This window comes from Anabas testudineus, chromosome 1 (assembly GCF_900324465.2).
Source record: "Anabas testudineus chromosome 1, fAnaTes1.2, whole genome shotgun sequence".
NCBI classification, from domain to species: Eukaryota; Metazoa; Chordata; class Actinopteri; order Anabantiformes; family Anabantidae; genus Anabas; species Anabas testudineus.
The window spans coordinates 3,266,340-3,278,968 of NC_046610.1; the positions used below are offsets into that span (position 1 = coordinate 3,266,340).

A 12,629-nucleotide genomic window follows, 5' to 3' on the forward strand; every position below is an offset into this window, starting at 1 on the left:
CTAAATGTTTCTATTTCAATTTCCAGGTAAATCACTTCTTATAATGAACATCATCAGGTGGTCTCTTGTAGTCCTGATGCTGATTCCTCTGTTTGTCATCAGTCTGTGTTTGAGGTAAAACAATAAAAATGCATCAGTTCCATCTCTGATCTTTTATTTTCTTACATTATTGATTTGTTACATTAATTCACTTTATGTATTTTTGTTGTTGTTGTTTTATTTAATCCAGGATGAAGAAAACTAGGAGCTTAAAAACTGAATTGAATCAACCTGTAGAGATGATAGAGATGAGAGAGACTATTAACAACATGAACCCTGTAATATGATTATTACAGAGTGAAATTACAAATCAATTTGTTGTAAATCTCAGGTCAGAAAGTTTCATTTAAATGAGTTGTGATTCTCTTCAGTTGCTGTTAAACCAGAGGCAGGAATGATTTATTGGAGAAAGTTAAACATGGAAATATTCTTTATCATGAACTAATACTAACTTGTATTTATCTGTAGATGCAGTTAAAATACAGATGTATGGAAGCATCAGTTTTAATCACATGTACAGTGGAAGATTTTCTGTAACACATCAAAACCAGGACAGTAGCATCACAGTTAGCTAGATGGAAAATGTAGAAGTAAAGTCTTTCTGCATGTATTTTAAATTAACTTGTGTTTAGATTATTATATCAGTTGATCTTAAACTGAGCAGTGTGTGGAGTGTTTTAATTATTATATTACATGTTTTAATTTGCATTTATTCTGTCAGTTGCTGTTTAAACTAGTTTAGGTTTAGTTTGACTTCATGATCAGATCATTTCTACAGTTTATCATCAATTTCAAAGAGACTAGCAGCGTACTGGGTTTAAGAGGTCTGCAGCTACATGAAGAGGAAGATAGGAGTGGAGCTGTTCTAACAATGTGTGAAACCACATCAGGATATCTGCACATCCTCTATACCTGAGCCTAACCCTAACTACCCAGTCGCTCCCTAACTACTGGGGGAACATCTCCATTTGTAGGACAGATTCAGAAAACACCAGCATGTCTGTGTAGGATGTCTGAGACATCTCTACCCTCCATAGCCTCATCTCATTACATGTTATTAAAATTGGGCTTGAATTCATCTCATTTGTGCTTCATTCATTGTATCTATTCATTTTAATTACATTCATTCATTAGTTTGAACTTTTCTTTGTCATTTTATTGTGACTTTAACATATAGATGTTGTAAAACTGTGGTCTTGTGACCTCATTTGGGATGAATCAGATGTTTGGGATGAAATAAAATTGATTACTCAGCTCATTTAGGATTAAATCTGTTTGATTTGAACTCTATGGTTGTGGATAGTTTCTTCAATCCTCACGTTGTTCTCCAGTCCATCGTGTGGCTTTAAGTGATGAACAGCAAAATGTTGTTTCCTGGTTCTGATTCAGTTTCTCCGATGTTTCACTGTCCTCTAGTGGAAAATGCTCAGTGTTACACATTCAGTCTTCATTACTCTGGCTGTTCCCTTCTCGGTCATTTTATAGGAAAAATAAAAACTCTGTTCGGTTGATCATGTGTCTCAGTCTCAGCACAGATCAACTGAGGAAACATCAGTGGTGTGAAGGCAGTTTTCACTTCATTAATCCCATTGGGAGGATTCTTGTGAACAAGCAGCTGCATGTTAGGTTTTAGGGTTTAGTGTTTTGTCCAGTGACACTTTGACCCTGGGGTTAATGGAGACCTGCTCTGCCACTCGCCCCCCAATCCTCCCTGTTTTCTTCTATTTATATTTCTTGTTTTTATCCTCCACTGTCATTGGGTGATATTCTGATCTTTAGTTTTGTCCTTTTTAGATTAGTTTTGTTGTTGATTCTGTCTGTCCTCATTAAAACCTGTTCTCTCACTTCACTGTCCTCTTCCTCACATGTGGTTCCTCAGTTCATAGAAAACAGCTCATCTCATGTGGTCAGTAGTAGAAATAAATTCAGACTCTTAAATGTGCCCATTGTAAAGCTGTAGGTTTTGTGTGTATGAAATGTGTGGAGCACATCTCAGCACATCTCTAATGTCATCGTAGTCACAGTGGTTTCAGTACGGTCACGTGTTTTACAACAGATCAAACTTCTTATCTGCCCTGAATCTTGTTGTGCTCCACTGAGTGGACTGAGAGAGTTATTCCTGAATCTAAAAAAAGAAGGTACAAAAGAAAATATGCCTTAAACAGTGTTGGTGAGGTATGATGTGGTTGATCCACAAATCCAGTCTCCAATTCTACTTTTTAATATATAACACATTATATGTATAAATTTCAAAACACTATACAAGTTATTTTTGTTGCATCTGGTTCATGATGCATTTAAATAAATAGGAAGTTTATAACACATGTAGTGTGATTTTGTCTAATGCTCACACTCTTTCATTCTACAGAAGACTTGAGAGCAGCAGATATGAGTTTAACAACATCAGCGTTAGGATTTATTGTTTTCCTTCTCTCTACACCAGGTAAATATATTCACATTTCCACTGTAGGACATGTTGAACACTTATTCAGAGCAGCCTGAAGTAATTTGGATGAGAAAAGTGGAGTAAATAAAAAAGACCAGGTCCGTATCTGTGTCTGTTTTCTGTATCATATTTAGAGGAAGTAGCTTCAACTGAAGTCCTCACATCTGAGAAACTCCTCTGTATCCTTTAATTTAAAATCTGTCAAATGTTTTGTTGGTATAAAAAAAAGGTGCTCTGAGATTAAATCTTATAACATCGACTTTTATGTGCAACAAGCTCCGTCTGAGAACACTAAAAGTTTGAAATTCAAAGTCAACTTGAGAATTCAAACTTCTTACAAGAAGGGTCATTTACTATTCACTGACCTCCACTAAATTCTTAATTAATTTGAAGTTTTAAAGTATATAAATGCTTAAAAATCACTTAGGTGCAAAGATACTAGTACTCCACACATTTCAGCCACCAGAAATATGTTAAAGTGTCACTAAGGAGGTCCAAACAGCTTGAAATTGTTACTATATAATACATTTCCTATAATCATAACATAGTGTGTACAACAGCAATAATGGAGAAGAATGTGCTTAATGTAATGTATTTGTAGTTTCATGCTGCTGCCACTAAATGTCAGTAAAGGCTCAGGTTTTACTGAAGGAAACTATTTCCAAGATCCTGTCAGATAATTCTTCTACATCACCAACACAGCTTGTTAATACTGCATATTTAGCTTATATCTTTATTTTGTTCTGTATCTGTTCTTTATTTTTCACATCATTATGTTCGGTTCTCTGGGCCTATTTATATCAGCGAAGTAGAAATAAATATGATCTTTTTTTCCTCGTGTCCCTTTAATTTAGACACAATTCAAAACTAATCTAAGTGTGAGATGGGAAATATTCCTCTTTGAATAAAATGCTCACAACTCTCATGAAGGTCTTTTAAATGTGTGATTAGTGAAACAGGTTAGAATGAGATGAAATAAATAATCGACTGGATTTCAGCAAAGTTTAAAGAGTAGTACTGTATAATCTAAAATGTGTGTGGAGAATTACTCCACTGCACAGATAACATCAATGTAAGAAAACCTCATGAGTTAAACTGAGATCAACACAAACTAACAGTGGAAACAAAGTAAAGAAGCTGCAGTGATGAAGATGTTGCATTTAAAATGTGACACGGTCGTAAGACAGTCGGCAAACAGATGTGTGAGAAGAAACTTAACAGTGAAGGTGTGTTTGTGCTGCAAACTGTGACTCCGAGTTAGACGTGAGTTTTAAAAACAGCCTAAAATATTTAAAGACAAAACTTGTGATGATATGCTCCAACAGTGCCTAAATATTGCTTCTTTTGTGGTCACTATCAATGCAACATATCTAAAGTCGTCATGTGGTAGTTTCAGTATGATTATATACAGACCCAAGAGAACCCAACTTCCTGTCGTCTGCTCTGTGGTGCATCGCTGAGAGGATTCAATTCTTCCTGAATTTAAAAAGAGGACAGGTTAAAAAAAAAAACAATCCTCAGGAATCAGTTAGTGAACTGATAAAGTGCAGTTGTTGCATAAAACTAATGTCTAGTTCTTCCTTTTCTCTATATATAACATGTTCAACATCACAAAACTTCATTTTCTTGAGGTTTTATTAGCATCTGGTTCATGTTTCCTATTAATAAAGAGGAAGGAAGTGTGAAGAAATTTAGGTGTGTTTTTGTCTACTGCCTTCACCCCCTGGCCACAGAGGACAGTTCTAGACAAGAGCTGAGAGCAGCAGATATGAGTTTAACAACATCAGTAATTGGAGTTATTGTTTTCCTTCTCTCTACACCAGGTAAAGTGTTTTCTTATTTCCACTGTACGATGTGCTGCTCACTTATAGTGGAACTACTTTAGTTGTGGTCACATCTGTATGTATTTATTGATTTTTGGTGAAGTGTGGTGAGATGAGGACCCTGACGTCCAGAGACAAGGCTGTGGTGAAATATTGAAATGTCCAGAATAAACATGAAGCTTTGCTTTATTCTGTTGAGCTGTCGTGTAATTTTATACTATCGTACAAATATCCAGCGCTAAAACTTTTTATAGATGTCAGACACTATTACTGTGGGGTCTTGGTGTCTTGTCCAAGGACGTCTAAACAAGTAGGTAGTAGAAACAGGGAACTGAACCACTGATACTAATCGTAGCTGAGTGCTCTCCTACTGGAGCTACTACTGAAAGATGTACGCAGGTCCTTTAGTGAAAGTATCAATACTACAATACAAAATATCAATTAAAAGTACATTTGATTCTGCTAAATATAGCGGATCAACTTTGTTAGAGCAATTAGATCTGGGTTATTAATTTACTACTTACTGTTCATATCCTCACTTCCGTAGGATGTGGACGAACTCAGTACTGAAGTAGAAGTTAATTAACCAACCTGAGTCAGATACGAGTACAAGTACCACTTCTAACTGACCTGATCACCTTGGTTGAAGTACTACAGTACAGAAGTACATGCTCTGAAATGAACAAAAGCACAAGAACTACACTAAGAAACCAGATTAAAGAAAAGTAACTCACTTCCTCAGTCTGCTGTTCAATGTTGATGAAGTGACATTTCACATTTCATCCACCAGATGTCTCCAGACTTTCTTTCTACTTCCTGCTCACCTCCTCACTCACCTGTTCCCAGTGTTGTCATCAGTCCCTCATGTTCTCTGTGAACCTGGATCTTACCTACAAACCACCTGTGTGATGTTTGAGTCTGTCTGTTCTGGGTCTTCTTCTTGTTCTGTTGGACTCTGCCTTTGCCTCCTTTTCCATGTGTTTGTGTGGATCACCTGTCGGCCTCTTACCTACCACTGCCTGCTCCTCACCTGTTTGTCTCAGCAAACACTTTGTCCTCTTTTGTCTGTCTGGAGTTGTGGAATTTGTTTCTCTGGTCTGTCAGTAAGAACGTTCATTCTTTTAACTCAACATATGGTTGGTTTATTATTTTAACATCTTTATCATTGTAGATGAAAACATATTCCTACATGATTTAAGACCTCAGTTTAGACAGAGATAGAGACGAGTAAAGTACTCATGGGTGTATTTTGTGTGTTGGTCCAAATTTATTATGACATTCAGTCATTAAATACAAATTGGAATGAATTCAGTTCTACTGCTAGTTTTCAAATGATTGAACCAACACAATGTAAAATCTGACTTTAACTTTAACTGTGGTTTCTGCTGTGCTCTGTGTTACAGTGGTGCAGGGTCAGAATGACTGGGGAGTAACTTACACTTCTACTAAGATCTGTGGTATAAAGGGATCAACAGTGGACATACACTGCTCCTACACATACCCGTCCAGAATATCAGGAACAGTTCCTACAGTTATAGAAACACTCTGGTTCACTAGAGTCAGTTACTATCAATATGTGGATCTGAGAACAGCCTCAGTGTTCGCAGGTCGTCTGCAGTATTTCTATAATAAGAACAGCTGCACTCTGAGAATCACAGACCTGAGACAGAGCGACTCAGGTGTGTACTACTTCAGGTTCATAACAAACCAACCAGGAGGAAGATATACAGGTGAACCTGGAGTCACTTTAACTGTCACAGGTAAGGATGAAAATGTCCTGTAAGATGTGAGCTTTAACTCACATGATAAAATATGATAACTTCTGTTATAGTTCTAAATGATTCAGTCAATCTAATGAACATTCCTGTAAACTGAACTTGGATTTAGGATATTTACACGTGGGTTTAAATATACAGTGAAGGTTTTATTTTTGCTTCTTTGCAAATTCAGTTCTACAGGTTTACGACTATCGATCCAGGTCAGAGCTTCAGTGTTACAGCAGTTGTCGTCTACCTGATCATCCTTCTTACATCTGGTACAAGAATGGAGAGAAAATTAGTGACAGTCAGGAAGAAATATCATATCACTCACGTCATTATGTCACAGACAGTTATTCCTGTGCTCTTAGAGGACATGAGGATTTCCCCTCTCCTTCAGTGTGTGAGTTTCCTCCACAGTCTTCTAACATTAAACCATCTTTTGACAGTTCAACTTATTGAACTGTCCCATCAGTGCAGTTATTTACAGTTCAAATCACCCCTTTACCACTTTCTATATTAACACCATGTTTTTACACTGATCTCTTCAGTACTAACACTACAGTCAGTAACTCAGTAATTTTATGTTTCAGGTGTCAATGATCAAACCTGCAACAGAGTGATTTATACTGACAGAAGCATCTGTGCCTTCAAAGGTTCATCAGTGGACATTTCCTGCACCTACAATAATTACAGATTTATCACATCTAAATTCTGGTTCAGTTCTGAACGTGGTCCTCAGTGGAAGAATCCTTCACAGTCTGAGGACCTTCTTACAGACTCCCAGTATACAGGTCGTGTTCAGGTCCTTGAAACAGAGAGAGGACGCTCCACTCTGAGAATCACTGACCTGAGAGAGACTGATTCAGCCCAGTATCAGTTCACATTCAGAACATGGTCGTTTGAATGGGGCAGTAGTTTACCTGGAACAACTCTGACTGTCACAGGTACTGATCAACACAAACTGTTAAATATACAAAACATATAATTAATGTGTCTAAAATTAAACAATTTATATTTTAAATTTTTGTAACACATTAATTAGATTCACAGTAGTTCGATGGTGATGCTTCGTAAAACTTAGATTTGTATGAACTTGAAAACACTGTATGAACTTTATCTGTTATTTTTTCTTTGTGTACCTGTGATCTAAGAATTTAATATGGAACAAACATGTTTGTTCTTTCTTTAAAGATCCAGATCTGCAGGTGTTGAGATCATATTCTACTAATGCACGGCTGATGTGTTACAGCAGCTGTCGTCTACCAGATCATTCTTCCTACATCTGGTACAAGAATGGAGAAAAAATAAATGAAAATCAGGAAGAAATATCATTTTATTCATCTTATTATGTCACAGACAGTTATTCCTGTGCTCTTAGAGGACATGAGGATTTCCCTTCTCCTTCAGTGTGTGAGTTTCCTCCACAGTCTTCCACTTGTTTATTTAGTCTCTTTGTAATCACATTAGTCTTATTTAAATTATTTGACTCTTTTAAACCAACAATATTTATGGTAGAAATGTTGTGGTCTGTCAATCTGCCCTTTCTACTTTCAATTTCAGGTACAAACATGACTCTAAAAAGTATATTAACATTAACAATGACATTGTATTTTACTTAAAAAATTATTTTTACAATGATAAACAAAAGCAAAAAAAACTGTGTTAGATGTGTGACGTTAGAAAACTGAATGAAAATGACAAAGTCACACAGTCTGAACATCAACCTACCTTTTGGAAATTGTCAAAGAAAAACCTGTTTATCTGGTATATTTCAATTTTGTCATCTGTTATCTTGTCGACATAGACACTCAAATATTTAATGAGTTTTCAAACAGGGCTGTTTTAAATATGTTTTATCTTTCAGGTGTTGATGGTGAAAACTGCAACAGAGTGATTTATACTGACAGAAGCATCTGTGTCTCTAAAGGATCATCAGTGGACATTTCCTGTACTTACAACAGTTATTATAAGGTTACATCTAAATTCTGGTTCCGTCCTGAACGTGGTCCTCAGTGGAAGAATCCTTCACAGTCTGAGGACCTTCTTACAGACTCCCAGTATACAGGTCGTGTTCAGGTCCTTGAAACAGAGAGAGGACGCTCCACTCTGAGAATCACTGACCTGAGAGAGACTGATTCAGCCCAGTATCAGTTCACATTCAGAACATCAGACTTTGAATGGGGCAGTAGTTTACCTGGAACAACTCTGACTGTCACAGGTACTGATCAACACAAAGTGACAAACACAGCTTCACATTTTAAAACCTTTGTTTCTCCACAAGTCTTATAGTGGTGTGAAGTCTATTTAGTATTAATTATTTAAAATATAATTTATGAATCTTTTGTAGATTAGAGATAAACAACATCTACTAATAACATTTATGGTTATGAGGTTTTAATAGAGATGCTTTTCTCATAGCTCATATTTTCTTATGAATGACTTATAACTAAGCTTCACAGTGTTTACTGGGAAAACAACGTATAGTAGTAACCACTAAAACATGTTTTATAATTCTCATAGATTTTCGGGAATGGATGATCTGAGTTTGAAACTATTTCACTAACATCAGTATATGTTTTATTCCCTTGTTATCTGATGACACTGTGGCTTCGTTCTCTCATATCCAGCTCTCCAGGTCCATGTGATCACACTAACAGTCCACCAGTCTTATACTGAGGCAGAGCTCCAGTGTCACAGCAGCTGCAGTTCAGTCGCTCGTCTTTCCTACGTCTGGTTCAAGAATGGACAGAAAGTCATGAAGGAGGACGCTTTGTACAAAGACAGCTTTTATCCTGGAGACGTCATCTGTTGTGCTTTAAAAGGACACGAGAATCACTGCTCTCCCTCAGTGTGTGAGTCTGTTCCACTTTGGAACTAATCAAATGTCTGTCCATCTTCATATTATTGTGTGAAGGACTCAACTTCCACTACTCATGTTTCTCATTTCACTTTCTAAACCTTGTTTTCTCCTCCAGATGCTCTGAAGGTGCCGTCTGTGTCAGTGAGTCCACAAAGTGAAATCATGGAGGGAAGTTCAGTGACTCTGACCTGTAACAGTGATGCTCAGTCAGCAGTAAATTATACCTGGTACAAGAAGAACCAAACACTGCTGAACAAAGAACCACAGCTTGTCTTCAGCTCCATCCAGTCCTCTGACTCTGGAGAGTTTTACTGTTCAGCTGAGAATGAGCTGGGGAAGAAAACATCTCCGTATATTAATATTAATGTGAAACGTGAGTGAAATGTACGACACAATTTAAGTTTATGGTTTTAAACGTTGGAAAGTGTTTGTTTGTTTGTTTGTTCGTTTGTTTGCTGGGGTTCATTTAGAAGCTCTAGTAGTTGTTCGCAGAGAAGTTGTCTTTAACATCACGTTTGGTTGATTTTATATTTACAAGGCATTTTTTTAAAAATAATTTCATCACTGGATATATCTCCATAAATGAAATGACTATTATCTGATTGTTCTTTAATTAATGTGAAGTTTGATGGAAAACCGCTTAAATCTGACGGATTTTTTGAATCTAGTGAACAAAGAAAAATTTTAGCAGATGATGCTTTTTTTCATGGTTCACGTCTCCAGTAGATGTTGATGAAACAGTTCACTACTGACGTTTATATTAACTATGCTGTTTTAATCCTGAATATTAATCATCTGCATCTTTTCTAGATGGTCCAAAAAACTCCAACATCTCAGTGAGTCCCTCTGAGATAGTGGAGGGTAGTTCAGTGACTCTGACCTGTAGCAGTGATGCTAACCCAGCAGCTAATTACACCTGGTACAAGGGGAACCAAACAATACATCATGGACCAGAAGGAATTTATCATTTCACCTCCATCAGCTCTGCAGATACAGGAACGTACTTCTGCAAGTCTGAGAATCAATATGGGGACAAAATATCATCTACATCAATTAATGTCCAGTGTAAGTACAAAACATCTTTATATGTATTTTAACATATTTGGGATTGGTGGGTTGTTTTCCTTTAATTGCAGGACAGAACTGATCATGTGTCTTTAGATTTTATTTAGGATGATTTATTGTTTCTCTGTCCTCCAGATCGTCCAAATCTTCCCTCTGTGTCACTGAGTCCCTCTGAGATAGTGGAGGGTAGTTCAGTGACTCTGACCTGTAGCAGTGATGCTAACCCAGCAGCTAATTATACCTGGTACAAGGAGAATGAAGAGTCACCAAAAGCTTCAGGACCGATCTTCACCATCACTGACATCAGACATGAACACAGTGGGAATTATTACTGTGAAGCCTGGAACACAAGAGGACGTCATAACTCCACCTTATCTGTGATTCGTCTGTCAGGTAAGTGTCTGATCACTTCTATTCTAACATGTCTTGTAATGCATGGCAGCTGTCTGAAACATTTCCCACGGGATCAGTCAATAACCAACTTCCTGTTGTCTTTTTACTTCCTCTATGATCACGTCACAAACCACAGGTGTAATTAATCTGGATTTCAGGTTCTTTGTTCAGACTGTTTAGCAACATGCACAACATGATGATCTTGTCTTTCCAGTGCACTAATTGAAGTTTGGCTGGTTGGCAAATGTTCATTAAGAACTGTGACCAAGTCACTATTTCCACTATTTCAGCTCCATAATAACAGAAATGGGGAAAATATGTAGTTGAAAACAACTGTACTATGATTTTGACCAGAGTGTTGATGGGAGAGAGGTTCAAGATCCAATAGAGTCCAGTCAGAGTAAATGAAGCTGTGTCTGTCCTTTACCATATAATGTGATACATAACATTAATCAACCAGGCAGAAGATGAAATACTAAATACTAATTTACATTAACTAACATTAGCAGACTTCTATATTTTATGCTGGTCCTGATCAGGTTGAATATTTTTTTTTACATTTGATTCACATGTAAATGGTTTTAGCTGTGAGACAGATAGATAGTCTATGTTTTTGATGTTGTTACTCTGTGGTCTAAACCTTTTACAACACTTTTAATTTCACCACTACCTAGGAGCATGGAAATCAAAAGCGGCTGGAATAAGCACTGCTGTTGTCCTGGTCTTCATTCTCCTCTCTGTCTTTATACTGATGAGGTCAGTAGTAGTCGTAGTAGTCGTAGTAGTCGTAGTAGTAGTAGTAGTAGTAGTAGTAGTATGCTTCATTGAAATATTGGTTTGTTAAAGAGAAATGATGTCTTACAGATTTTTCTCTTCATGTCTCCTCACCGGCAACATCTGTGGCTGGAGGAGTTTTACTCTTAGGTTTTCTGTAAATTTGGCACAAACATCCACTTGGACTCAAAAGTTATGAGATTAGATTTGAGGTCAATGGTCAAGGTCACTGTGACCTCTTGCCTATCCCATTCCTGAGAAAATGCATCAACACAATATCGCAGAGGAATAAATTAAATATTTTTAGCTGTTTGTCAGAACTTAATTTCATTTCTGTCCTTTTCCCGTCATTTGAAATCATCCTAATCAGAACAAAGAGGTTGTTCAAGCAATCACCTGAGGCTGCAGAGAGACATGACAGCAGAGAGGTGAGGAAATGATTCCAGTGTGTTTCCATTACTCAGTGTAGAGTGCTTTGTTGTTCTCTAAAGAAAACCAAGTCCTCCTCTGTCAATGTCTTTTACTTTCTAATACAGCTTTTAGTTGTGATCTATCTGTTCTGTCACCTGTCGTGTCAGTTTTAGTTAAAGATGAAACTGTCAAACTTATTTAAACTGATAATTTACTGAATTTCCACAGAAACTATTCCGTCAATATGCACATATTCATAGAAAGTCATGTTTCTGGTCTGTCCAGCGTGTACAAACTCGGAGCCAACAAGAGGAGCAGGATGATCTTCACTATGCCAGCGTCCAGTTCTGCAAGAACCAGGAAGATCCGGTTTACTCCAACTTCAGACCAGCTCAGCTCGAGACACACGAGGAGGATCTTGAATATGCTACAGTCAAGTTTAGTGGCTGCAGTGCTGCCCTGAGGTGAGCAGCTCTTCATAAATATGACAACCACGACAGATTATTATTTGAACAATGTGATCGCTGTTGCATTTACCAGATCATTATTGTTCTTTATTATCTTTTAGACTGTTGAACTTACTAAATATGCTGAACTCATTCTGTTTTTATTCCAACAGAATTCAGTATAGTGAGGAGGATGTAGCTGCTTTGTACAGCACAGTCGTCAAAACCTGCTGAGCTCAACAAGAATCTGCAGCCTGGTATTTATCTTTAGTTTGTCTTTATTTAAGCAGGGAACTGCTGACTAAGTAAATTATTAAAACATTGAGATACATACATACCACACATGTACATACAACCATATATATTTTAACACAAATTTACACTTACAAACAGAAGATAAAAGTTGATCTTCAGCAGTGAATGATGTTATTTTTATACACTTCTAAGGAGCTTATTTAATACTGCGACTGGATTAAAAAAGGAGCATTCAGTGACACTTGCTGTTTTAACGAGCAGATGAAGAACCCACAGTAATGAGATATTTAGAAGAAACTTTAATATTAGTTTATTAATTTAAGGTCAGGCTAGACATCGTGCACAGACAGTTTGACT

The 12,629-nt window shown here is 37.0% G+C and overlaps 1 protein-coding gene and 1 long non-coding RNA gene across 2 annotated transcripts in view; one reads left to right on the top strand and one right to left on the bottom strand.

Moving 5' to 3' along the window:
- LOC113161784 (titin-like) overlaps positions 1 to 12,629 on the top strand; it is a 35,283-nt gene that overhangs the window by 21,384 nt on the left and 1,270 nt on the right. Inside the window, exons 7-17 of the mRNA XM_026359585.1 lie at positions 6,800 to 7,012; positions 7,260 to 7,478; positions 7,933 to 8,286; positions 8,696 to 8,920; positions 9,044 to 9,301; positions 9,739 to 9,993; positions 10,129 to 10,386; positions 11,061 to 11,142; positions 11,531 to 11,588; positions 11,857 to 12,035; positions 12,191 to 12,274. Of these exons, the coding sequence (XP_026215370.1) occupies positions 6,800 to 7,012; positions 7,260 to 7,478; positions 7,933 to 8,286; positions 8,696 to 8,920; positions 9,044 to 9,301; positions 9,739 to 9,993; positions 10,129 to 10,386; positions 11,061 to 11,142; positions 11,531 to 11,588; positions 11,857 to 12,035; positions 12,191 to 12,251 (2,162 nt within the window). The 3' untranslated portion in view covers positions 12,252 to 12,274. The remainder of the gene's footprint in view (positions 1 to 6,799; positions 7,013 to 7,259; positions 7,479 to 7,932; positions 8,287 to 8,695; positions 8,921 to 9,043; positions 9,302 to 9,738; positions 9,994 to 10,128; positions 10,387 to 11,060; positions 11,143 to 11,530; positions 11,589 to 11,856; positions 12,036 to 12,190; positions 12,275 to 12,629) is intronic.
- LOC113162196 lies at positions 335 to 5,376 on the bottom strand. Its single transcript, XR_003298804.1, has 3 exons — positions 5,043 to 5,376; positions 3,899 to 3,961; positions 335 to 1,451 (listed from the first exon to the last, which is right to left on the bottom strand). It is a non-coding gene; the product is annotated as an uncharacterized LOC113162196 (long non-coding RNA).